The 24,662-nt window shown below is 39.7% G+C and overlaps 1 protein-coding gene across 6 annotated transcripts in view; it reads right to left on the reverse strand.

Moving 5' to 3' along the window:
• Nucleotides 1-2,092: 2,092 nt before the first annotated feature.
• The window catches only part of Ssbp2 (single stranded DNA binding protein 2), a 266,155-nt gene continuing 243,585 nt past the window's right edge, over nt 2,093-24,662 (reverse strand). For all 6 annotated transcript variants that reach the window (XM_052743609.1, XM_052743611.1, XM_052743608.1 and 3 more), the window contains 6 exons: nt 23,658-23,712; nt 18,899-18,969; nt 17,210-17,288; nt 15,318-15,346; nt 9,908-10,006; nt 2,093-2,675 (listed from right to left, as the gene is read on the reverse strand). In XM_052743609.1, the coding sequence (XP_052599569.1) occupies nt 2,646-2,675; nt 9,908-10,006; nt 15,318-15,346; nt 17,210-17,288; nt 18,899-18,969; nt 23,658-23,712 (363 nt within the window). In that variant the 3' untranslated portion in view covers nt 2,093-2,645. The remainder of the gene's footprint in view (nt 2,676-9,907; nt 10,007-15,317; nt 15,347-17,209; nt 17,289-18,898; nt 18,970-23,657; nt 23,713-24,662) is intronic.

Raw genomic sequence — 24,662 nt, forward strand, 5'->3', positions numbered from 1 at the left:
GTCACCCAAGAAATCTGTGGTATTAAGAGAGAGACAAGTGTAGCCCAAAGCTTTAGTTCACACTAGGCATCTTCACTGTAAGAAAGTCACCTGGTTAAGAACCAGTCACACCTTAGCATGACATGTGTTTTCAACTTCAGTTGAGTTAAGCAGCACAGAGCAGAGTAACAAGAATTAATGCCTATACCTATTTATTACGTTTTATGTGTGCATGCCATGTTCAATGTAGGCAAATATTGCTGATTTCATTACTATGGGGTGAAATGTGCAAAAATAAGCCCTGGCAGGCAGACAAGAGAAATGTGCAGACAGTGGTGGAATGTATAAGAAAGAGTTAAACTTTTCTATCAGCAAAATAATGTTAAATAATTCAAATCTAAACAAAATCAATATACTGATACTGTTCACCCTTCAGATAACAAAATTATTTGGCTATAAAAACTAAGCATTCTTATTTTCCTGTTGTGAATGTAGTTTTGTCTTAAAAATATTAATTAAAAATATTCTCAAATAAGGGCAAGTAAAATCAGGTTCACTTTTGTGTGTGTGTGTGTGTGTGTGTGTGTGTGTGTGTGTGTGTGTGTGTGTGTGATAAGAAACAACGCTTTCCTTCTCAGAAGGCAAATGAAATGAAAAATTAGTGATGATGGAGAGAAGAGTCAACAAAATGTTTTGGAATTCTGACACTGTAAAGCCGAACTTACTGAAGAGTTGATTTTTGCACAATTGTCATAGGAAGTGAAAGCTGCCACTACTTCTGGTGAGTCAAGGCAATGCACAGAGCGTCACCTTCAGGTCACCTGGGTTCCAGGTCTGTGTGAGCTGTTTGTGACCCATCTCTGGAGTCTGTTAATACAAGGCAGCTCTCTGGGGCAGCCGTGGGCTCCTATGTTGTACTATGGATTATGACTCATAATGTCATCTAGATCTTCAGTGTAGAGCTAATTCATCTTCTTTATCTTCTATGATTCTCCCAGAATCCCTGGCATGCACAGCCAAAATTTTTAATTTTCAGAAAGAATGAATCAGTCACTTGGAAGTGAGAGCTGGCGGATACAGTGTCAACATTTTCACTCATGCTGCAAGCCCAGAGGCTTCTCCGAGCAGGACAGGGGTTGGCGATCAGTTGGACAGTGCCTTATCCTAGCAGGCAGGGGGTGGCGATCAGTAGTTATTTGTATCACAAGTAAGAGAAAGGATCTTTCAGAGTATCAGGTAAACTCACATACTTTTCCTGTTGGGATTTTGGTGTTTGTAGATAGGGTTAAACCTAATTGCAAAGATCCGAAAGTGTCAAGCAGCAAGGCTCTTTGTAAGGGAGATAGCTAAGAACTATTTCTTTACTCCCTTCCAAACTGTCAGACACACAGTGGAGATCTGGCCACGTGCAGTCACAAACTTACACAGGTAATCTGCCTCCTAATGCCAGCGCTCTGACCCCACACCAGAGCAGATAGGGCCTGTTCTCTGCAGCCAGAGAGCAGCCACTCCAGAAGGCCAGGCTCCCATCTGCTCCACAAGTAAGCTACTGGCTGAGGAAAAACAAACTCCTGAAGCCTCTACTAAGGCTTCTTTTCTCTCTGGTGCTAAAAGCCTGAATAATATCAGTGTGTCCGCCTGCTTTCAAGCCTCTGTGGAAACGTCCACAGGAAATCCAAATAAAAATCCAATACTATTTCACATTGTATATTATGAAAAATTTACCTCCAGATACCTGTGTGAAAAGTCACAAATTCAAACAAGTGGCTTTATTATCACTTTTGGGTTTTGTCATGATAAAATGTGGTGCTAAAAATATGACAACTCATGTCACTTTAGCTATGGGCTAGGTCATTTGAGTTAGCTAATGATTTCTGCATCATATAAGACAAACAAATCAAGAAAGAACTCATTGGAAAGCAGTTACTGCAGAAATGCACTGCGGGAGGCCCCAGCTGAAAGTCTGCTGACGTGCTTTCCTAACGTACAAGGTACTAAACTACTTGGCTCAGATGGTCATTGAGGAAACGTCCGGCCGGGCATAGGGTGAAGACACACTTTCTCACTTAGTGCACTCTGGGCTCCCAGGTAACTTGCATCAGACACAAGTGAATGAAAGCTCTCAAATAAGCGATTTTATTCCTATCCATGATTGCAGACATTTACAAAACCATAACATCTGAGTTCACCTTAAAAAATAACTTATATAAAGCAGTGATATACACAGCACAAAATAGTTCAGGGAGGGGCAGGAGCAACCTTTAATAATTAAAATGTAAACGTGAAAAAAAGGATGGAATAAAAGTCCCTACTTACTTCTACTAAGATGTCATGTGATAATATCTTACAATGTCCTGTGGGTCAATGCATGTATGCGTATATGTGCATATAGATCTGCATATACGATACATTCTCTTTCCCACACATATACATACACAGATGATTATTTGCAGTTCAGTTTAGGGCAATTCTAATGTGCCACTCCGTACAGTTGTTTGAATCACATTTGGACCCGCTTTCTTCACAAAATGGGGAGAGCAGGAGCTAAAAGGTTGGTTTGGTTGACTGGGATTCCTTTAACCGTACACTGATGAGCAGTTTTCTTCCGTAGTAGTTCTGTGAAGGGCTGACTCACGATGCTTTTCATGAGGAGACTTGGTAATGGATCACACACTCATGGTCATGCTGGGGGAGTACTACAAGGACAGAAGAATCCATTGGTTAACAGTGATCCTGCCACAGGTCAGTGTGGTTCAACTTAGTACAGAAGGATAAAACATGACTTTTAGTTTCTATGAACATTTATGCATACACCTTTAACCTCAGGACAAAAGGAACCATATATAACAAGAGGGGTTTGTATAGCTTTTCTTAGTTGTGAAATTTTAAACTATTTCCTCTACCAAGTCTGATTCTTCCCCAGGACCTAGATAATCATCCAGTCCCTCAGACACCCCTTGCAGCCAGATGAGGGTTTTGCAGACAGTCTTCTCACTCTTTTAACAGCCTTTATGACAGTACCCAGGAGTTTGCGGATGATTAAACACATAATCCTTAAACTATAGACTTGATTAGACACACAGAAAGTGCTCAGTACTGAACAGTGTAAGGAAACACAGAGACAGCCAGCTTTGTAGAGTCTCATGGGAGGGAACACCAGATGCTCCAGTGTGCACCAGCATAGAGCCCCTCCCCCAACCCAGGGTTAGTTCACTGCAGGAAACAGCAGGGACTCAGCTTTACAGTATGATGAGGATGACATGACGTAGGGTGGAAATTTAGAACAACATTACTGACTTCAATTTACTTCAATGTGAATCACCACATGCAGCTAAAGGCTGCCGTCATGGATGGCATAGCTCTGGAGCTTCTGAGTCAAGACAAGCACCTTTTGTAAATGGTAGGGGGGTCTACACATGGAAATGGTTTCCACGTGAATATAAAAACGTGGACCTTGGAATATCCTAATGCTTGATGGAAAATCTGCAAAAACCACTTCAAAGGGTGATTTCTTTCAATGTTCTACTAATGACTATGTCTCAGGATGAGAGGTAGATGAAGTCCAAAGGACGGGTTCCACACTGCAGAATCCATTGACGAATTGTGACTATGTGGGCAGTGGGATGTGACTTTTCACAAAAGAAGAGGAAAATTGTGCTGGAAGAACCCCAGGTCAGTTGGGATGTATGGTAGGCACAGCTGAGGTCCAGGTGAACTCAAGTGGTAAGAGGCCCCAGGTAAGCATTACCTGGGACAGGGGCTTGGTCCTCTGAACCACAAGTTATTAGGATGTAAGCCCCCAAGTGCACTGTTCTGAGCAAATATAGAGAACAAGGTAGAGGAGGAGGAGGAGGCTGGGAAAAGGGTGGCTGGACCACAGGAGGGGGCTGTTAATTTTTTGAACACTGCTCACACCAAGCAGAATCTATTTGTCCCTGAATAGCTGAGCTCTGTATGGTACAAGGAAGGAAAGGTAGTTTACTAGTTCTGACTCCTATGTGGATAACAGGGAACACTGAGCAATGAAAAGGATGGAAAAAAGGAAATGATGTAACTGTTTATAATCTCAAAGAATAGAAAAATAAAAATGCATTCTAACCCAGAAAGAAAGGCAAGATGGAAAATACAAATCAAAAGCAAATCAATGGCCCTGTTTGCCATCATATGTAAGGAGTGCTTGGAGCCACCCTGTGCTGAAAAGGAAACATCCAATACCATAGCAACGTGACAAAGTTTCACATCACCATGCTGCAACTTATTACCCTCTGCCTGGGACTAAATATACTTAGTCACACAATATATTATAACTATATAAACTATAGAATACAGTTATATTCAGAAACCAGGACAAGCAATAAGAAAAGAGGAAAATGCATCTCTACAGAAAAATGGGTGCAGAGAAATTTAATCCACGCTTTCCGTACTCCTTGTAGAACTGAGAATGCCTTTCTGTGGTTCAACAGAACCTATGACGATGGCACTTTCTACTCTGTTCCAGCCAGTACAACAAGCTCCATATACAAGTGGCTTCTAAGTTCTTGAAATGTAGCCATTGAAGATTCAGCAGTGAAAATTTCCATGTTTCACTTGAATCACATATTTAAATTGCATGGCCAGATCACCAGCATTATCTCTGAGAGCTGCTGGGGCAGTGACCTAAAGCAAGGTAGGATGGTTCCCTTCAGAGTCTCACAGGAAATGCTTCCGACAGTCTCTGGGACTCCAGAGACCCTCCCATTGAATGTGCGGCTCAGGCAATCTGGATTTAAGATGTCTGGAATCCTTTCTCCCTAAGTATCATCCAGCTCATTCATATATCTCATAACACTAGGAAGCTCATAAAATACTTTTCATTCTAATGTATACTGTCCAATGATGTACATGTGCACATGCTCTGTTGTCAAGTGTTTTAGTAGCTGCTATTATCCCTTAACACTAGTCGTTGTTAAAATGTGGTAGATCAAATGCCTTGAGAAAAATCTCACAGAAAAGTAAAATACTGTTGATACATCAGGGAGTCAGAAGAAGTCGCTTTGCCCGTAACAGAAACTGAGGAGAAAAAATTCGGTGCAGAGAAACTGAGGGTCAGGGCCAGTCAGAAAGGGCCAAAGCATCAGCTCCAGGAAAGCAAACTCAGAGTCTACCAGACTCTAATGAAGTGTAATTTCTGAGTAATGCACGCAGCTACAGAGTGACATGTCACTGTCGGGCACAGAACATTGGGATGCACTGGTGCCCGGGCGTCCCCAGGCCACGCGTCACATGCTCCTGAAGGCTGTGGACTGCTCACTGTCAGTTTCTATTATCAAAATCATTTCAAGAAAATGAAACTACGGAAAGTTATAAAGTTCTAGGAAGCCTCCCAGAATGCAAGCAAAGAGGAGTATTTCCACGGATCACACTCCAGAGTACTGAAGGGGTGGCTCACATTTTCCCAGAAGGAAGAGTGAGCGGTAAATGGACTGCCACGTTGAGAGACACACACTCCTCCTGGTGTCCGGTGCTGACTCATATCAGCGTTTCTGCTGGTACATCCATACACAACGAGACACTGTGATATTTATATCCAACGCTGTGATATCAGGTCGTACTGTTTGGAACTGCTCAACTAGTCTGGTTCTCCTCAGAGAATAAAATGACCCGTTAGCTACTGACGGCACTCTTGTTTGGCTTAGGAAAAAAATCAAAAGGTATTATTTTAAAAATATGCCTATGTCATCTATTTTTGTAAAGTATATTTTGAGATAGCATGTCCTAATATGAACTTGTGGAGTCTCCTCCTTATCACCTAATATTCCACAGACTCTGTTAGATGCAGTCATTAAGTCTCCTGAAGGACAAAAGAAACAGGGTCTAGTTCTGCTCCCCGTATACCGTGAAATAACGCAATGTGTGAGTTACCACCTAAGGAACTCGGGCTCACACAGTTTCCTGATGATAGCAGGAGACAGTGGAGAGAGAGGAGGTGGGAGTCTTGTCTGCCAGCCTGTCACCGCTCAGTACCGCCATTCTAATAACACCCCCCTCATCTGATCAGACAATCGTCATGTGCAAACAATTAACGCAACCAATTAATTCAATCGCTTTCTTTTGAATCATTTTTGTATCTGCACCATCAAAACCAAACATTTACAGCATGTGAACACTAGGGGGCAGCTTTGTTTCTTGGAAGAAGGAGCCTTGTTTTGTTGCTTTGGCTCAGCCAAGCATGCGTGCAGCGCTGGCTCTGTGGATGTAGGCGTTGTTTTTGTCTTGATGTAATGAAATGAAGTAGCATGTAGGGAGAGAGCGGGATAACATCTAGTCTACAGCAAGCACTAAGCAGTTGTTTTTTCTCTCTGGACTTCTGGTTTAACCGCTAGGGAAGGTGATAAATCCTCAAGGGGCAGGCTGCTCAAGCACATGTGCCTTCCTTTCAGGGTCATATGCCTTAAGAATCTAGGCTCTGCACACTTGTTTCCTGGGGTTTTGAATTCACTCAACAGTTGTGCGTTTTCTTGGTTACAGTAGATCTGAAGTTACTGGAGACATCAAGCTCTGTCTTCTTGACTCCCACGTTCATCAGCACAGAACCTCTCCTTTCACATCCATCCTACTTTAATACATATAAACAACATGTGTGGTAATACATCATGCAGCACCAGTACACCCAGTGGGCTTAAAACAGAGCAAAGGAGCTGGCAGGGGAGAGTGGGGATGGGGCAGGTTTGATCAAAACACATTATATGCATGTTTGAAATTCTTACTCAGTAAACTGTGGTAACACAAAGAAAGCCACAGATAACACCCACTGCAGCTCCAGCAAGTGGACTCCCCTCACTGGACAGACCAGAGGCCTTTGAATTACCCAATTTATATCGACCCCAGAATTTATTTAAAACTATTTTAATTTAAAAAGTGACACAACAATTACTTACATTTATGGAGTACCATGTAATATTTTGATGATATATTATAGACTATTCAAATGAGGCTAAACATAGCTATGTCCTTAAATGATGCCATGTTTCTGCAGTGAAACGTTAAAGCCCTTCCTCCTGGCCGTTGAGAGACAGAGCATACACTGTCAATCTCTCCATGTTCTGCAACTCCTTGTTTCCCTTAAACTTAGCTCAGCCTTTCCTGACCCATCCCACTGGGCTCTGGCTTCCTGCAACCCAGAGTCACAAACTATGGCTTGTGACTCCAGGTAGGGTCATGTAACCAAATGTGTGTATGTGGGGCGGGGGGAGGGGAGTGAGCAACAGTTAAAATGGTTCTGAATATATAACCAAAAATTAATGCAAAATCAAAAATCAAACATGTAACGGACGTCAAGTACCTCCTGGCAGTGTTTAGGCACGATGCACTGTGAAGCGTCACTGAAGCCTTGGTTTGGAACAGTCAGGGGGAATTTTCAGTGCATGTGGCATTCATGCTAGCCAGGGCCAGCAGCTCAGCGCAGAGGGAGGACGCTCTACATTCTCAACTGTTTTTGCCATATACACAAAGTTTTCTGCTCTTATAGAAATAATAATTTAATTATGGGAAACAAAAACTTTCTATCTTCTCCTCCAGTCATCCACTAGCATGGAAGTATCAAATTAGTTTATCTTAGGGTAGTAATCCCATAGGAAAATGTCTTAATTTAAAAAATTGCTGTTTGAGTTGGTGACCTCTGGTTGCTAAAAAGTGATTAAATGGACTTTTTCTTGATTTTGACATCAATTTATGAAATGGTCCTAAACATTCTTCAGCTATCTTATATCATATATTTATGTGAAGTACATTCTTAGCATTGATGATTATAGGATAAAAATATCATTCAACTCTGAAAATATGAAGGTGTTCTGTGTCCTGTAATAACAAACATCAACCATAACTCCTTATGCAAACACATAAAACAGCACTTAGGAGGCAAAGCCAGACGATCTCTGTGAGTTTGAGGCCAATCTGGTCTACAGAGCAGCTCCAGGCCAGCCAGAACTACATAGAGCGGCCCTATCTCAAATAAGCAAACAAACAACCACGTAAGAACATTCATTTCAACATATCTTGTCCTTAATAAATTGTAAAAAGACATGTGCACACCAAAGAATTGTTTTAAAATGCATTTCTTTATGATTTATTACCAGTAAGTACTTGACTTACAAGTCTGGTTTATACCTGTAAATAGGGCTGCACACACATTACGGTCTCATGCCGGACGTTTAAGAGGCCCATCATAGCCGGCTTCTGAGGAAGACTTTCCCAGACCAACAGTGTTTAGATTCCGTGTATGAGTGAGGCCACACAGTGTTGTCTTTCTGTACCTCTCTTCTGTAACCAAACACACTGTCCTCCAGTTTGGTCAAAGTTGTTGAAATAACAAGACTGTGTGTTCTGGAATGGAGCGGCAAGCACTCTACTACACAGATGCTCTCTTTTCAGTCCCTTCTTCGGTGTTGATGGTTACTGTAGTATGTCTGTGTATATGTCTGACATACAAGCTAGTCACGGAAACATCTGTTGGTGGAACTGCACTCGTAAGGACAGACATGGTATCCTCCTCACTTTAGAAGGCTTGGTTTCTTACTCTAAAACTCTGCAAACACAGTAGATGAACTGAACTGACTCACCATACACCTCACCACATTACAATATGTCACTGCTGGAAGAATTCAACAGAAGGAAATAAATGTCTCCTATTAGATACAGTGAGCATTGAAGATGACCGATCTGTCCACGTTCCTGAGCTAAACCAGTGACCAAATTTCTAAAAAAATAATTCCTGGAATCTCCTATGTGACTAAACCATGTGGAGTGTCCTGCTTTCCCCTGCTCACTCATTGACAGCTAAGCTTTCTCGTATAATTTTATCTATCTTCTTTGTCCTCACCAAGCATATAAATATAGCAAACTAGCAGAAAGAAAACTTTTTATAGTCTAAACTCAGGGGCAGCCTTGTTTCTAGTGGAGGCTATCGGTAAAGCCAAAAGCAAAAGAATCCACAGACCATCATCCACCCCCGGGCTCCACGTGTGGCGCCCGTCACTCTGCACTAAAGTAGACCGCTCTTAGCCACGGCTTCAATCACTGGTGGTGGTATCTCTGGCAAAGGCTGTCGGGAGCATGGCAGCAGAACTGCCTCTGCCCCTCCCATTGCCGACAGACCCACATGTGTGGAACATGGGTCACGTGGGCTCTGCAACAGCTTGTTCTATAACCCAATTCAGTGGCTCCAGCAGAGAGCGACCCTTGCCATCACTAATTGGGCCTTTTTATCCACATACCCCCAGCCTGACTCCCAGAAATCTTGAGTCCATTGACTTTTGAGGAGACTCTTGGAAACTTAAAAAATTCCTTGAGTGTTTCTAGAGTTAAATACCAGTTAAAAACCATTGCATTACATAGTAGCTCTTCGAGAAAGGCACGATCTTGTCTCTTTGGTCCTTTCAGTGTCTAGCACACTGCCTTGATATCAGTGCTTAGGAACTGTTCGCTAGATAAACAAATGAACTTTACAGCTTCACTTTTTGTCCTGTTTACATCTGTGAAGATAACCTATAACCCCAGAAGACCACTTTAAAAATGCCATGGGTGTCAAGCTCAGGCTGACAGACTACCCATGTGACCTGCACTGCAGCAAAGCCTGTGTGAAGCCACAATACATGTAGATTAGTGTCACAGTCTTAGGATGACATTTTGCGAGAAGGTAGGACACACCAAAGAGGCAAGCTGCCTTCCGTTTGATCTATAACATGGATGTTCCCGACAAGAAAATTAGTATTATGGTTTTGGTAATTGTACATAAATAAAAGGTTTCTTAGAACCCTTTGTCGTAAGACTGCACTTGAAGATTCTTCTGACCTGTAGAAGATCAACCAATCGAACACTTCGTAAACATCAGTAATAACAACTGTAAGTATTTTTACTGAGAGCACAATAACACAGTCAAGGCAATACTTACACTCTCACTCTGAAAAGGGTTTAAGAAATTTCCCCCCATTTCACCGTCGTCTCTTGGGGTGCCCGGCTGGTTACTCAGACTCATATTATTGGGAGAATTCTGTAAACAAGATTCAGAAAAGAAGTCACTGTTGAAGATTTTCATTTTCCTCCTGCACTGTAGCTCCAAACACTGAATGGACAGCGGCCGTGCTGTACTTTGGACAAGGCAGATGGGATGCTAACTGGCTTCTTCCTCATCCTCTACCTCACCCTCTGCACCAGAACAAGTGTTAATGCTTTTGCAAATGAAAGTCTGAGAACAAGCAAAACCCTGAATAAACTATGATAACTATTTTCTTCCTCCCAGAATCACTGTTTATTCAATTCCTCACTCTCAATTTATAGAGTTTCTAGAATTCTAGAGTTAAAAACCAACCAACCAAACAAACAAACAAAACAACAATAACAAAAACCCCCAACTTTCCCAGTAGGAGGCTGATGAAGAGAGCTACCCATGGATAAGGCATGATAGAGGCTAACTCCCTTAGTAATTGTACTAATCAAACTTTGAAAGGTCACTGCTTTAGTAGACATTTCCTTTAATTCTTTGTGAACTTTGGAGATAATACTACTTCAATTATTTTGATGTGAGTCATAAGGAAGAGAGACTGTTAACAAGAGAGACGCCTTAGGACCAGAAAACTCACTTTCAGAGTTCCACTGAAGTAACATCCCCATTAGTTTAAAAAGACAGATCCTGTGCAAGTTTCTCAGAGACAAAGCAGCTGCTATTAGCCAGCACCACGAGGTTAGCAGGGCCCTGTAAACACCCTGTTTAAGTTTGCTCACCTTATCTTTACCTCACAGGGTACTTTGGACTAGACACAGTACCTGGCAGTCCAGGCCAATAGGAAACACAGAGTGGCATATAAATCATGTTTATACTGCCCTGCAATGGGGACTGAAGGAAGCATTTCAAGTTATAATTTATCAGGTTTAAGAAATTCAGGACCAAACACTTTGTTATTTTAAATGGAAGAAAGATTTCTAGATTGCTTTTGCCCTAAACCACATGGCATATTATTTCAGTTTGGAAATTTTTTTTAAAGAAAATTACTTAGATTTTGATTGACTACAACAAGACCTGTCACAAACACAAAGTTTTATGAATGAGTTCCTAAAAGGATGTGTGCTTTTTACATCTATGGTTGACCTGTGGAGCAGAGGCAGGCAGATGAGCTGCTGTAAATGCAGCTCCTACCTTGTCTCTCTGTCCCCTGCAGGGAGGATCTGGGAGCAAGGGTCCTCTGAAGCCCACAGGAGTTCTATATGCCCAGGGCTGAGAGCCACACTTCCAGAGCAGAAAGAGAATTCTATCGTTTCTGGTTAGCTTTTTCTTCAAAATGCTAGTTACCCAAGAATAAAGAGAAGCAAGTGCACTCTGAAGTCAACCTGACAACTTCATTTCCTTTAAATTTTTTATAAAATGCATCACCTTAGATTCATTAGTTATTAGAGCTGCTAATTCAGTAACAAATTGTGCTTTGAAAATAGGAATGACAATGTGATGGTCTGAATGAGAACGGCCCTATAGGCTCAGATATCTGAATACTTGGTCCCCAGTTGGTGGAATGGTTTATAAAGGATAAGGAGGTGTGGCCTCATGGGAGGAAGATTGGCATCACTCGGGGTGGGCTTTAAGTCCATGCTAGCTACTGCTCTAGTGCTATCCTGCCTGTCTGCTGCCTTGCTCCCACCACATCATGGCCATGGACTCTACCCCCTTTGAACAATGGGCCCCAAATTAAACACTGTCTTTTATAAGCTTCCTTGGTCATAGAGACCATCATAGCCATTGAAAAGTAACTAAGACACTGATTTAGTTCAAAAAAGAAAACCAAACTTTGTGTGAGGATTTTCACTGAACATTTGGGGTGATTAGATCTGGGTTGTACTTTTTCACATATCATTTTTTATTCTAAAAGTTTAGCTAACTTCAAGCCTGATTTCTGACTTAAAGTATTGGTTTTATTTCACTTAGTTAGTTAATTAGTATTTTTAGTGCTGATTTGAATCTATGGGTTTGTATATGCTAGGTAAATGCTCTATCATTTAGCTACACCTCCAGACTCAAGGTATTGATCTGATAATATTTAGAATTAAAAATAACACTGATTATTTTTTTATGAACAACACTATGTTACTATTTCTGTTTTCTATGCAATCTCTTCGTAGCACGGTGGCTCAAACTCATGCTTTTTTAAAGAGGGGTGGGGTATATAAGTAAGTTGAAAGGAATTTTAAAAGAATACAACATAAATCAGGGCCGTATTAGATCTTTGAAACCCATTTCTTCTAGTCACTGGATCATGTTTGAAAATACTAAAATGATAAGGACAAAATATGTTGTTTAGTTTTTACCCGAAGTATTATCTGCAAAGGTTGTAATATGACATGGCTCCTTCAATGTGGAGGGTTAAAGACACTGAGCTGCACAGAACCACAGTCACAAGATGAAGACTCAGGCAAACAGGCACCTGGCACCTGAACCTGGCAGGGAACTGTGTGACGCTTCGCTTAGCTATGGCCACATCTGTGGGCAGCGTCTCCAGTAGAATTCATCACCGAGGCAAGATTACCACGCAGAAAGGTACTTAGAATGACCAGAAAGCACAACTGTTGGAGCACATAATTAGGGACTAGTATGACAGGAAGAGTTCAGGAAAGGTTATTTTTAGCTGTTTTAACCATGTCGGTGACATTTTTTTAATTTCAGTGGATAGGTATGTTGTGTATTTCTGCTCTAAGATTTAGCTTTAAAATATAATTCAGATTTTATTGAGCCCATATTCAAGGGATTTATTACATTACACTTAGCCGGGCTGTGGTGGCACATGTCTTTATCCCAGTACTTGGGAGGCAGAGGCAGGAGGATCTCTGTGAGTTTGAGGCCAGCCTGGTCTACAAAGAGTTCCAGAACAGCCAGGGCTACAGAGAAACCCTGTCTCGAAAAAACCAAAAACAACAGAACAACAACAAAAATCACACACACACACTTCCTCTGGCTAAACGTTTACCTCTCTTGAACTTTGTAGTCTCCACTTCATTTTTTTTTTGTTGTTGTTTTTTTCGAGACAGGGTTTCTCTGTGTAGCTTTGCGCCTTTCCTGGAACTCGCTTTGGAGACCAGGCTGGCCTCGAACTCACAGAGATCCGCCTGCCTCTGCCTCCCGAGTGCTGGGATTAAAGGCGTGTGCCACCACCGCCCCGGCATCCACTTAATTTTTAAAAATGTTTATTAGTATTAGTGTGTGTGTGTGTGTGTGTGTGTGTGTGTGTGTGTGTGTGTATGTGTGCTGTGTGTGCACATGTATGTGGGCATGTGTGCTATGAGAATATGTGACGTGGGCATGTGTGTTGTGGGCGTGTGTGCCGTGGGCATGTGTGTTGTGGGCGTGTGTGCCGTGGGCGTGTGTGTGGAGGGCATGTGTGCCACGGGCATGTGTGCTGTGAGTATGTGTGCTGTGGGCATGTGTGTCGTGGGCATGTGTGTTGTGAGCATGTGTGCCATGGGCATGTGTGTTGTGGGCATGTGTGCCGTGGGCATGTGTGCTGTGGCACGCAGATGTCAGATACAACTTCAAGGAGTCACTTCTCACTCCGCCTCTACCTGAGTTCTGGGGGTCAAGCACAGGTTTCTGGGCTCACACTGCAGGTGCCTTCACCTGCCGAGCCATTTAGCTGTCCAGTCTTCAGTTTTTATCTTTTAAGTATTTTTTTCAAATCCTTTCTTAATTAGTAAGTTATTGTTTCTTCTATTCTCCAAACACGTGACCCAAACTTTTTAAGACTTTTTCCAGCTTTGTCTGCTCAGTTCCACAGAGCTTCTTAGGGGCAGCGACCTCACATTTGCTTATCTTTGGGGTCACAGGCCAGCAGGCTGCCTTGGCACATCGTTCTTCAGTGAAAGAAAGAATCCCCCTCTTTTTTTCCTTCTCACTGTTCACATGTCAAGACTCAGGCCACATCATATAGTCAACTAATGCTTAGGCATTAAGCAAAAGAACTAAAAGTTCATTAAGCAAGTTACTAGCATTGGATGATGTAAAAACTAGTATTTAATTCATCATTATAATTCTCTTTAAAAACATTCAAAGTGTTTTATAAGTTATAAAGCCCTTATCCCTATAGAATTTTGCTTATGTCTGTTTAGTATAAAAGTTATAGTTTATTAATGCAAGTTTTAGGAAGATGTCCCTATAGCAATTAAGACATTCCAAGTTTTATGTTCAGAACCATCTCTAAATACAAGAACACACTCCTCAAATGCGACCTTAACGTCTCACTGCTAACTAAGGAGAGTTCAGCCACTCCCATCATGGCAGGTCCTCACGTCTGAAAGGGCACCTCCCACATGGACAGCTGTAGTACAATCACACAGGGCCTCTTGCTTTGGAAACAGACTTTGTGAATATCATTTCTCACAGAGGTAAATTAGTACTTATTATAAATAAATGCTTTCCTAGAATATCTCTCTGATTGTTTCCAAACACCTCCATCCAAGTATCCACAGACCTTTATGGCAACTAGACACTCCAGGTGAATGTCAGAACTCCAGTTTACAATGTTTTAGGGCCAGAAGTCTTAGTTTAAACTGTTTTACATTTCAGTTAACCTTACATTTTTTTTTGTGGTGCCAGGAATTTTATATTGTTCTACAAATATAAATAGAATTGAAAACACAGTTGTCCTTCAGTGAATTTCTCTACTTACTGATCTAAAGCAGACTTTGAAGGGAATTATTTTAGTGTTAGCTAATTTTAGTTCTCATCAAACATTTTAAATATATTTGACTCTCAGAGAACTACTTTAATTTCATTACAACCTAGGAAGTATTTAGATGTTATTTTTAAAAAATATGTACAGCATTTTACCAAAAGATTAATTTTAGATACTCAAAATTATTGAAGGAGGAAAAATGCAGACACATTTGGTTTTCTACATGTATTAATATAATTTCCTTCTAATTACTTTCCTTCCATTTTGACTCCACATGCCAACAGCATCTAATGAAGGCTTGGAAGGCCAAGTTAACACACAAATGCAAAGTTCTTATATCATCTATACCAACTTCTCAGCAGTATCTACTGTCACATTGCTGTAGACACTTCACAAACTTCTACAACTTTTCCAAAGATCATCCAAACTGTCAGTCCAACTCACTATGTAGCATTGAACATGATTAAGTTGGCTATCATATTTTCCTTTCTTAAAGATTATGTATATTCATATTTTAATTGCTGAATGATCATATCTGAACTTCTACTTTCAAATTTTTATGGAAGAACAATATTTACAAAACTCATTTAGTACCCTTAGTGTTCCATGTGGAATAAGTGGAGATAAAAACATAGAATACACATTACTCACCTTGGAAATACTGTCCATATCTCCTGAGCCTGAAGCAAAACGTGAAAAGATAACCTTCATTAGGTAAGAGAGCATTTATAAATGGAAACTCCTGAAGGTGAGTGAGCTACCTCCACAGCAAAGAACTCTGCTGCTACTTCCCATCACCTGGACCCTAACAGCAGGAGCAGAGTCATGGCTACAGACCACTAGAGACCATTAGAGAGATCATCTACATGTTCAGATCTTTATCTTTTAATGAAAATGATGTTATAAATCTGATAAAATTTAAAATAGACATTTCTAAGAATATCTGACAATATTCTGAACAGTATTTTACTACAATATTCAAAAGTATTTTTACTAATATTAAAAATAGCACTCAATATACACAATAGAAACTAAATATATCTTCAAGATGTATTACATTTTAATTTTGATTCCTGAGAGATATAGGCGATGGGATTATACACTAATTAGCAATAATCATAACTTTGCCACAATATCAGTTTTATTTGAACTATTTTATTCTCTACAATTAATCTTAGTGTAAAATATTGCATTTTAATAGCAGTATTTATTGGTCAGCAAAAATAAAGGCTTAGCATGACTTGATTGTGAGTAAAAAGGTACAGCATTGTTACACACTGAGTGTACACATGCTATACTGTTACATGTGAATATGTAGACTAATGTTCACTACAGAATGTAAGGAGTTAGTTGTCAACTGTTGTGAAACTTCTAGAAGCTGATTCTAGTAGTACTGTAATCAAAGGCCTTCTAACTATTTGACTAATTCTACAACTTAGCAGGCTGAGAGTATTTTTGCAATATCTTGAAAAAATCAAATCCTATAGCAGTACTGTCAAACTGAACACTTTGTGATGGTGTGTATGTTTCTCTGTGGTGTCCTTTATGGTAGCTCGTAGTATGTGTGGCTGCTGTACACACGGTATGTGCAGTGTGCCTGAGGAGTTGAACGTTAAATTCTCTCTGCCTTTAAATTAAATAGTTACACATGACTATTGGCTGTAATAATCAGACACCGTGTCAACCAAAATAAAATGGATCAAAACTTTGAAACCTACAAAAAATAAATATGGATCCTTACAAGCACAAAAGTCTATTGATGCATTGCAAAGAATTTTGAATCACTTAGTACAGACTTTCAGAGAATCGAGGGACATGTTTCTGACCTTGAGTATGGGGATTTCATTATAAGGTAGGCAGTATAAGCATGGTTGGGCTAACGTGAGAGGCTCCTTTACAAGCCATGGCACCACTGTTAGTTAGCTCTCGGGTTATCTTTTGATCACAAGCACATCCTTTTTATACCTTCCATCCATGAGCATGGTGTGTCGAGACCCGAGTAGTTTTACTTTTCTCTCTGTCTCATCATTTTAAGTATTTTATTTGCCTTACGGACACTGGGCTTCATCGGCTAAGAGAGTGCCATACGTGAGGCACACTGCTAACTACTGCTTTACGTGAGATCAGCTCTCTCCTGAAGGCAGGTGCACAGCATGGTCTCATCAGGGAATTATTAGTATTATCAGAGTATGGCTACTAATTTTATTTAAAATGAGGCAAACATTAAAAATACACAACTGAATTAAGGAATTATTACAGAGACCTAGTTTCTCTATATTATGTTCACAGACTGGAGACAAAAACATCTGTGGGAAGGACAGGAGCCCTCTGGGTTGGGCAGCATGGCACATGCTCAGTGGAATAGTCTCCTTCAGCCACAAGACACTTATGCTGTCGTAGACTGACATCAATACTTGTGGGGCAATCTGGACAGAACCAAACTCACACCCCTGACTTTCAAGCTTGGTGGGCCATAATACCCACTGTGTTGAACTAAAGTTTTAGTTTGAATTGATTCCACACACCTAATATAAAAGCCTTACCTAAAGAACCATTCATGTGGTGGGACTCCATCCCTCCTAGTCCACCCATGGGACCATCGGACCCAGGGCCCATTGGAAACTGTTTTAAAAAATGAAGAAAGTTATTGTGATTATACGGAAACTGATTTCAACATTATTTATTAACATTAGAAATTGCCCTGATTTACTTCCATGTGTAGAGACTTTTCAGAACACTTTTCAAGGTTGTGGATTCTTTAATTGTCTGTCCCACCTCTCTCATCTCTGTGTTCTGGATGCTCAGGCTAATCCTTTCGGTTTTTTTTTTTTCCTCATTGAGATAAGCCCAACTGGGAAGCATGGACATTCCATGCAAATGAGATGATCAGCATTCTCTCCTTGACGGTGACAAATGTCCTCTTACATGCCCAAGGTAGTTCTTGAGAAGCTGCTGATGCTACCGGCTCGTTATGAAGAATACTTCTGTTGAATCACGAAGCCAGTATCAACGCTCGCTCAGTTGGTGATGTATCACTGTTTGAATAGGTACAGGGAATGATCTCATCTTGCAGGTTAAATGCATTTAGCTACCTAGGGACAGCTGAACACTGCTAACTCTTTAGTCAGCTACGTTAGCTTACTGCAGACATTCTGCAGTAGCTCTGCTCACACTTGTAAAGCATCAGGATTGTTTCTTTTCAAGTACAATCTTAGTAGCAGCTGTGATGGGAAGTTCAAGGTCAGTGACCTTTCACCTCCTCTTCACTCCTCCAGAATGCTTCTGTGCCCATTTGAAGGCAGGTATCATCATCTTACGTTTGGAGGCAAGTACCTACTAAAGTTAGCATTTTCTTTTAAATGTTCCCAAGCTCAAATCACATTCCTATACATATGGATTGCAGCATTGATTACAGTGTGTGTAGACAGAGTGGTGACGGTTAAGAATCATACTGGCTTCCAAGACCATAACAGATTAAACAAGAAAGGAAGGGGAAGGGACAGGAAAAAGGGAAGGACAGATGGAGGAAGAAGACAGGCAGGCAGGCTAGGTGGCTTAGGGGGAAAACTATTCAGACGAGCCTGGATGCTAGCAGCTCACACACCTTCCCAGGAGGACAAGGCTGCTGCTTATGACTGGGTGTCTAAAAACACACAGACAGGTAGGAAAGATGCATCAGCAGGTAAAGGCACTTGTCATAAAAAACCTGAGCTCAATCCACAGGATTCACATAGTGGGTGGAGAGAACAGTCTACTCTAAGTTGTTCTCTGACCTGCACATGTGTGCCACAGCACACTCACTAGCATGAGTGTGCACACACACACACATAATAAGTGAATGCAACGAAATAAAAGCATTGGTCTTGTAGAAAATAACTTGCAATGTACACACACAACTGGAAAGTCAGGGACTGACTGAATAGAACATTCTTACTCAGCTTTTAAGAGCACAGTTTGGAGCTGGGCTGAGAAGTTAGACCAGTAAGCCTGTGGACGTCTGTGCTCTACTCTCTTCCCTGACTCTGCAACTTTAAAAGGCATTTAATGGTTTAAAAGACTAAGACTATAGGCATGGAGGTTTTAATTAGTTTACTGTACAATAAATGTATTTACTGACTTTTTTCCATTTTATTTACCCTATGTACTTATGTATAAGCATAACATTTATATCGATATTTAAATTTATTGCGAGTATTACTATACTATAGGCCAAATTTAAAACTCATATTTACATTAGGTCTGTTAGGCCCAGGAGGTACTGCATTCATTAAAGTATACATGTTGTCTCCAGAATTGGTTGAATCTGAAACAAAACATCACTTAATTAATATCTCTACCAAAGCCATCACAAAATAACCAAAGCTAATCTAGACACACATAGAAATTGACAGCTGGATACACAGCAGACACAGTCATGACCAACATCTGGAAACAAACACCTGGCTGTCACTTTCTGACCCAAACTGTACTGTTCTAAAGTCATAAATTAGGAACATAAGAGGAGCGAGCACCTCAGTGATTCAGGCCAACTGAACATTATGAGATATAAATAACCACAGTATATGTCTTTCATAAATCATGGATTATTTTTTACTTCATATGCAATGGCATATATATATACATATATACATATATACATACATACATATATATATATATATATATATATATATATATATATATATATATATATATAAAAGACAATTTTAAAAGTTCAAATCCAGTAGCTATTCAATCTTCAGGGTTTTCTTAGAAGTCCTATAGAGAAAAACTGAACTTGAGGATGAACCTGGAAGAATATACTGACTGAATTTCAGACGTGAGATCACAAGACTGGAAAAAGAAACTACCTTCCTTGAAGAAAATGCCAGACACGGCTATCAATTTTTTTCCTTTCCTTTTTTCTTCTGGCTGTGGCTGGCCTGTAACTCATTTGGTAGCCCAGGCTGGCCTTGAATTCACAGCAATCCTCCTGTCTCAATTTTCCAAGTATTGACTCACCACCCATGGCTTCCAGCAATTTTTTGATAACTTTCTTCAGTCCTTTTATTAAAATAACTGCAATGTATTCTCCATGAATATACGTAAGATTTTACACTATTCTAAAACTTATACTTCATGTCTACTAGCTAATTCTAATTAAATCTCCACATACATTTTTATGAAGTAAAACCCAGCATTAAAGCCAACAATTACTTTACATTGAGGAAATATTAGTTATAAAATAGTTTTCTATTTTCTTACAATTACAAAGTTTCCTTAGATGTATTATAATAATTATTTTGAAAATGATGAAGGGTTTGAAAAAAATGTTTTTTGTATTGATTCAAAAGAGAGGGTAAAATAATATGCTTTCTTATGGTAGTGACCAAAGAGAGACATAATTACTTCTGCCACTTGTGTGACTACTTACTAGACATTAATTAGCTTGTGATTTTAGTGTGTATCACTTAGAGTAAGCATGATATTATTGATTGGTCATTTATCAACAATGATATATGAATCTCAGTACTAGATCAACAATGATATATGAATCTCAGTACTAGATTTTACTTTTTTTTTTTTTTTGAGACAAGGTCTCACTGTAGCTCTAGCTGTTCTGGAACTCACTCTGTAAACCAGGCTGGTCTTGAACTCACAGAGAACCACCTGCCTCTGTCTCCCAAGTGCTGGTATTAAAGGTGTGCACTACTATGCCCGGCTAGATATTACTTTTTTTGTTTGTTTGTTTGTTTTTCGAGACAGTGTTTCTCTGTGTAGCTTTGCGCCTTTCCTGGAACTCGCTTTGGAGACCAGGCTGGCCTCGAACTCACAGAGATCTGCCTGCCTCTGCCACCCAAGTGCTGGGATTAAAGGCATGCGCCACCACCGCCAGGCTTTAGGTATTACTTCTAAGTGAATGCCTCATAGTAGTGAATGAACCAGATGCATCCCCTCAAGCTGCCCTTTGTTTTGAATACTAAGTGAAGTCCCAAGTTATTTTTGTGGCTATAACTTTTTCATGTCCTCATCTATGAAGTACTTCTGTCATGTAAGATCACTGATTCCTTCCTGCCTACCAGCAGCCTTGCCCATCTGCATATTTTCAATCCTTCTCCTGCCTGGCATCTTCTCACCAGTCCCACCTCCTAGAGTTCTTGTCACTATCTAAGACCCATTTATTTCCAGTATGAGTTTTCCCTGAGGTTTCTGAGCATGATCCCAACGATTACAGTGCGCCTTGTCTTTTCTCTCCTGCTCACACCTGGCTATCAAGAGTTCATCAGAAGGAAGGGGCTATGTCTTGCCTAGCTTGCATGCCTCAGACAACAAATTAGATTTATTGCATTTAATTTGTCTAGACAGTTCTATCACATTTCAGAAAATTTTGTATTTGTTTTTAAATATATGAAAACTTTAAATGGGTTTTATCTTTAACTTTTGGTGAAAGAAAAATGGACTACATATTTTAAATATGCAAGAGATGAATTTATCATTTTTAATACTAGTTGGAAATATAATTTCATCCAAAAGAAAGAAAACCATCAAAAGGAAGAAGGATGGTTGTATAGGAAATGCCTGACTCCTTTTGATTCACAGAAGAGCGTTACACTAAAGTACATCTATGGGCATGTGTCTTTTAGCCTGAGGACCCTGGCTCACTGTTAAAGGATGACTTGACAGAAGTGTGCGGACAAGGCCAGCGAGACAGAACGAAGCAGCGGTTAGATTCCTTATCCCTGCTATGCCCAGTGTGGCTTGAAGCTGGGCTCTAGTCTCCAGCCAAATGAGCACAAATCGCATGCCATCTCCACAAACCACACATTAACTTCACAATATGAGAATGAGATGCAGGGGAGGCAATCAGTTCATATAATTCAACTTTGATGGATTCTGCTTTTCAATGTGGACACTTTGAAAATAGAGATGATGATATTTTTATGGATAGAGAGAAAACAATAAATTTAAGGTAATATTTTGTATTACCAAATTTGGTTTTAAATAAAATGTAAAAAGCAAAATATTATTTACTGGAATTATTAACAATAATGACTTTTAAACTCCTATATATCTTAGAACTAAACCTAAATACTTAAGAACATTTGACTTCACAGTGAACCATAACTGAAATTATTTTTAATTACAAACACTTCAAATCTATGTTATTTCCAAGAAACACTGAAAGTTTTAGCTTATTTTCTGCTTTTACGATTTCAGTGATACATACCTATGTATAAATATACATGTGTGTACACATATATACACAGATACACACACACATGTCTATACAAAGCTGTGGGGTAGGAGAGGTAACTCAACTATTAAGAGCACACACTGGTCTCGCAGAGGACCTGAGCTCAGTTCCTAATATAAACATTAAAGGGCTCATGTAGTCGGAAGTTTTCCCAGTCCCGTCTGGCTCTGTGGTCCCTCAGCCACTTATAAAATAATCATTCAGAGGCTTATATTAATTACCAATTGTATGGTCTATATCAGGCCTCTTGCTAGCTAGCTCTTATATCTTAAATTAGCCCATTTCTATTAATCTATGCTTGCCACATGTTCCCTGGCTTACTGGTCGGTTGGCATGTTGTTTCTCCTTCAGTGGTGGCTGGCATCTCTCCTGCCTCTCTCTTCTCTTCCTGTCCATCTGCCTGGATTTCCCACCTGCCTCTAAGCTGCCTTGCCATACGCCAAACAGATTTATTTTTCAACCAATCAGAGCAACACATTTTCGCAGCATACAGAAAGATATCCCACAGTAGACTCACAATCATCTGTAACTCCAGCACCAGGGGATCTGAGGCTGCCTACCAAACTCCATGGGCACCCATACCCATGTGCTCATGCCCACACACAGGCATCCACAAGTGTATATAATTAAAATAAGCCATTAAAAGTAAATGGATAAAACTGTGATAATATTGTGCTGAATAATAAACACTTATTTTTCTCACAACTAAAAAAAATTGTTTTATGATTACTTCAGTAAAATTTTAATTACATCCTATCATATGCCTAAAATTGAATAATTTCACTACTATTGGGCTAGGAATGAAGACTAGTCTAACTATTGATAACAGTTAATGAGATAGTCTAACTTGTGTAGAATCTTGGATTGCATCTCTAATCATTTATAGTATTAGGACTATAGAGTCAATTCTTTTATTTAAAATGTGCATTGGTGTTTTGCCTGCACGAATCTGTCTGAGGATGTCGGGTCCTCTTAGAACTGAAGTTACAGATAGTTGTAAGCTGCCATGTGGGTCCTTTGGAAGAGCAGTCAGTGCTCTTAACCGCTGAGCCATGTCTCCAGCCCCCAAGTCAACTCGTAAGAACCATCTAACAGCCCTTGATACATGTTCCATAACTCGCTGGACCCTAGACAATTTAAATTCCAATCACTAGTCTCCAGACAAGCTTAATACTCTGTTAAAGTCTCAAGGAAAAAAAGGCTAATGCTACTTGAAATAATTATGCTGAATTATTAGGGATATAGTAAAATGTATCTTATTTTAGAAAATTAAAAAATCTTTCATCACTGTTTAGTAAATTTATAACCAATAAATTCCTATAGACATGTAGAGTAAACAATACCATAAGCATTATTCATACTCAGTAAGATGATAAGATATGTGAGTGGGGTGTCAGCTTGTTATTCTAACCTAATGGGTATACAGTGTTTTACTCCTGTAGATTTCTCTGAGGTTGGGGCTATATATTCTTTTCAGTCTTAAGGGATTTTTAGGTAAGTTAAGTTACTTGCAATTCATATAAATTAACACATTGCTCATACTGATTAAAGCTATAATCTACACAAGAGGAATTTTATAAGTCCTTAACTGGACTGAAGCTGTTTAAGAACCTGACTTCTTCCCACCTGCTTCCTCTATGGTCTTTAATCATGCTGAGACAATGAAAATTCCTAAGTTTATTTCAAAAACAATTTCTATATTCTGTGGTTTCATCCTAGGAGTCAAATGTCCATGGAGCTAGTTTGATTTACAATACCTGCTGGACTAGGCATGATGGGCGTTCCTGGTGGCCCTCCACCTCCTGGAGGACCCTAAATAATTACACAAAATTTCAGTAAAAATAAAGCAGTTCATTAAACACCGTAAGGAAAAGCAGAAAAAGGTTATACTTATCTCAATAATAATCTAATTTTGAAATACAAAGCAAATATATTTCCTCTGTAATTTATTTTCTTTGATTCACAATCAACTCAATATTATGCAAAACATAATTTAGCTTAACTATGTTGAGACTGTTTTGACAAGTTTCCAAAAACAATAAGCCTGCAACACTGGTTTATTATTCATGACTTAATCACATCACCTATAATGAGGTTAAGAAGAAACCACTTAATAGGGCCTTTACAAATCAACAAAATAGGAATAATTCACGTGTACTTTGATTGTTTGCTGTAATTTTCTTACATTCTGTGTCACTGGCTTTTACTAACACTACAAAGACATTCACATAGAGAGCATTTAAGAGACACCCATTTAGAGATCCACATTACAGACCCACTAATGCTGCTTCTTTTCTCTGTCAGCTTCAGCTGTAACACCGAGAGCTTAACACGTTAGCTATCACTTCAGTGGGAAATGAGACAGGATCCTCACGAACGCTGCAGGCTAGGGAGGCCGCAGCCCTGCAACCACTGACTGGGCAGGAGTGAATCTGCCCTTAATTCTGACAACTAATCGCACACGCTAGGCAATGAGCTTTAGAATTCTCCAGGTACCCTATGTATAATGGTCCAATGAACTCTCAAGTGGCTTAAGTCTTGACTTTATTCTGAGTGTATACATACAGCCTACCAATCACTTCAAATAATATACATATGTCCCACTAAGTAAACAACTAAAATTTCTTTTAAAATAAATGTATATAATTTCATAAAAATTTATCAGGCTTATTAAGTGACTTTAAGAGTGTTTATTCTAATTTATTTCCTTTGTTTCGTTCAAATTGTGTCAAGAATTGGACTTCTTTGGCTGAAACAGCGCA

Source organism: Peromyscus californicus, unplaced genomic scaffold (assembly GCF_007827085.1).
Source record: "Peromyscus californicus insignis strain IS unplaced genomic scaffold, ASM782708v3 Scaffold_18__1_contigs__length_77618521, whole genome shotgun sequence".
In the NCBI taxonomy this organism is placed as follows: Eukaryota; Metazoa; Chordata; class Mammalia; order Rodentia; family Cricetidae; genus Peromyscus; species Peromyscus californicus.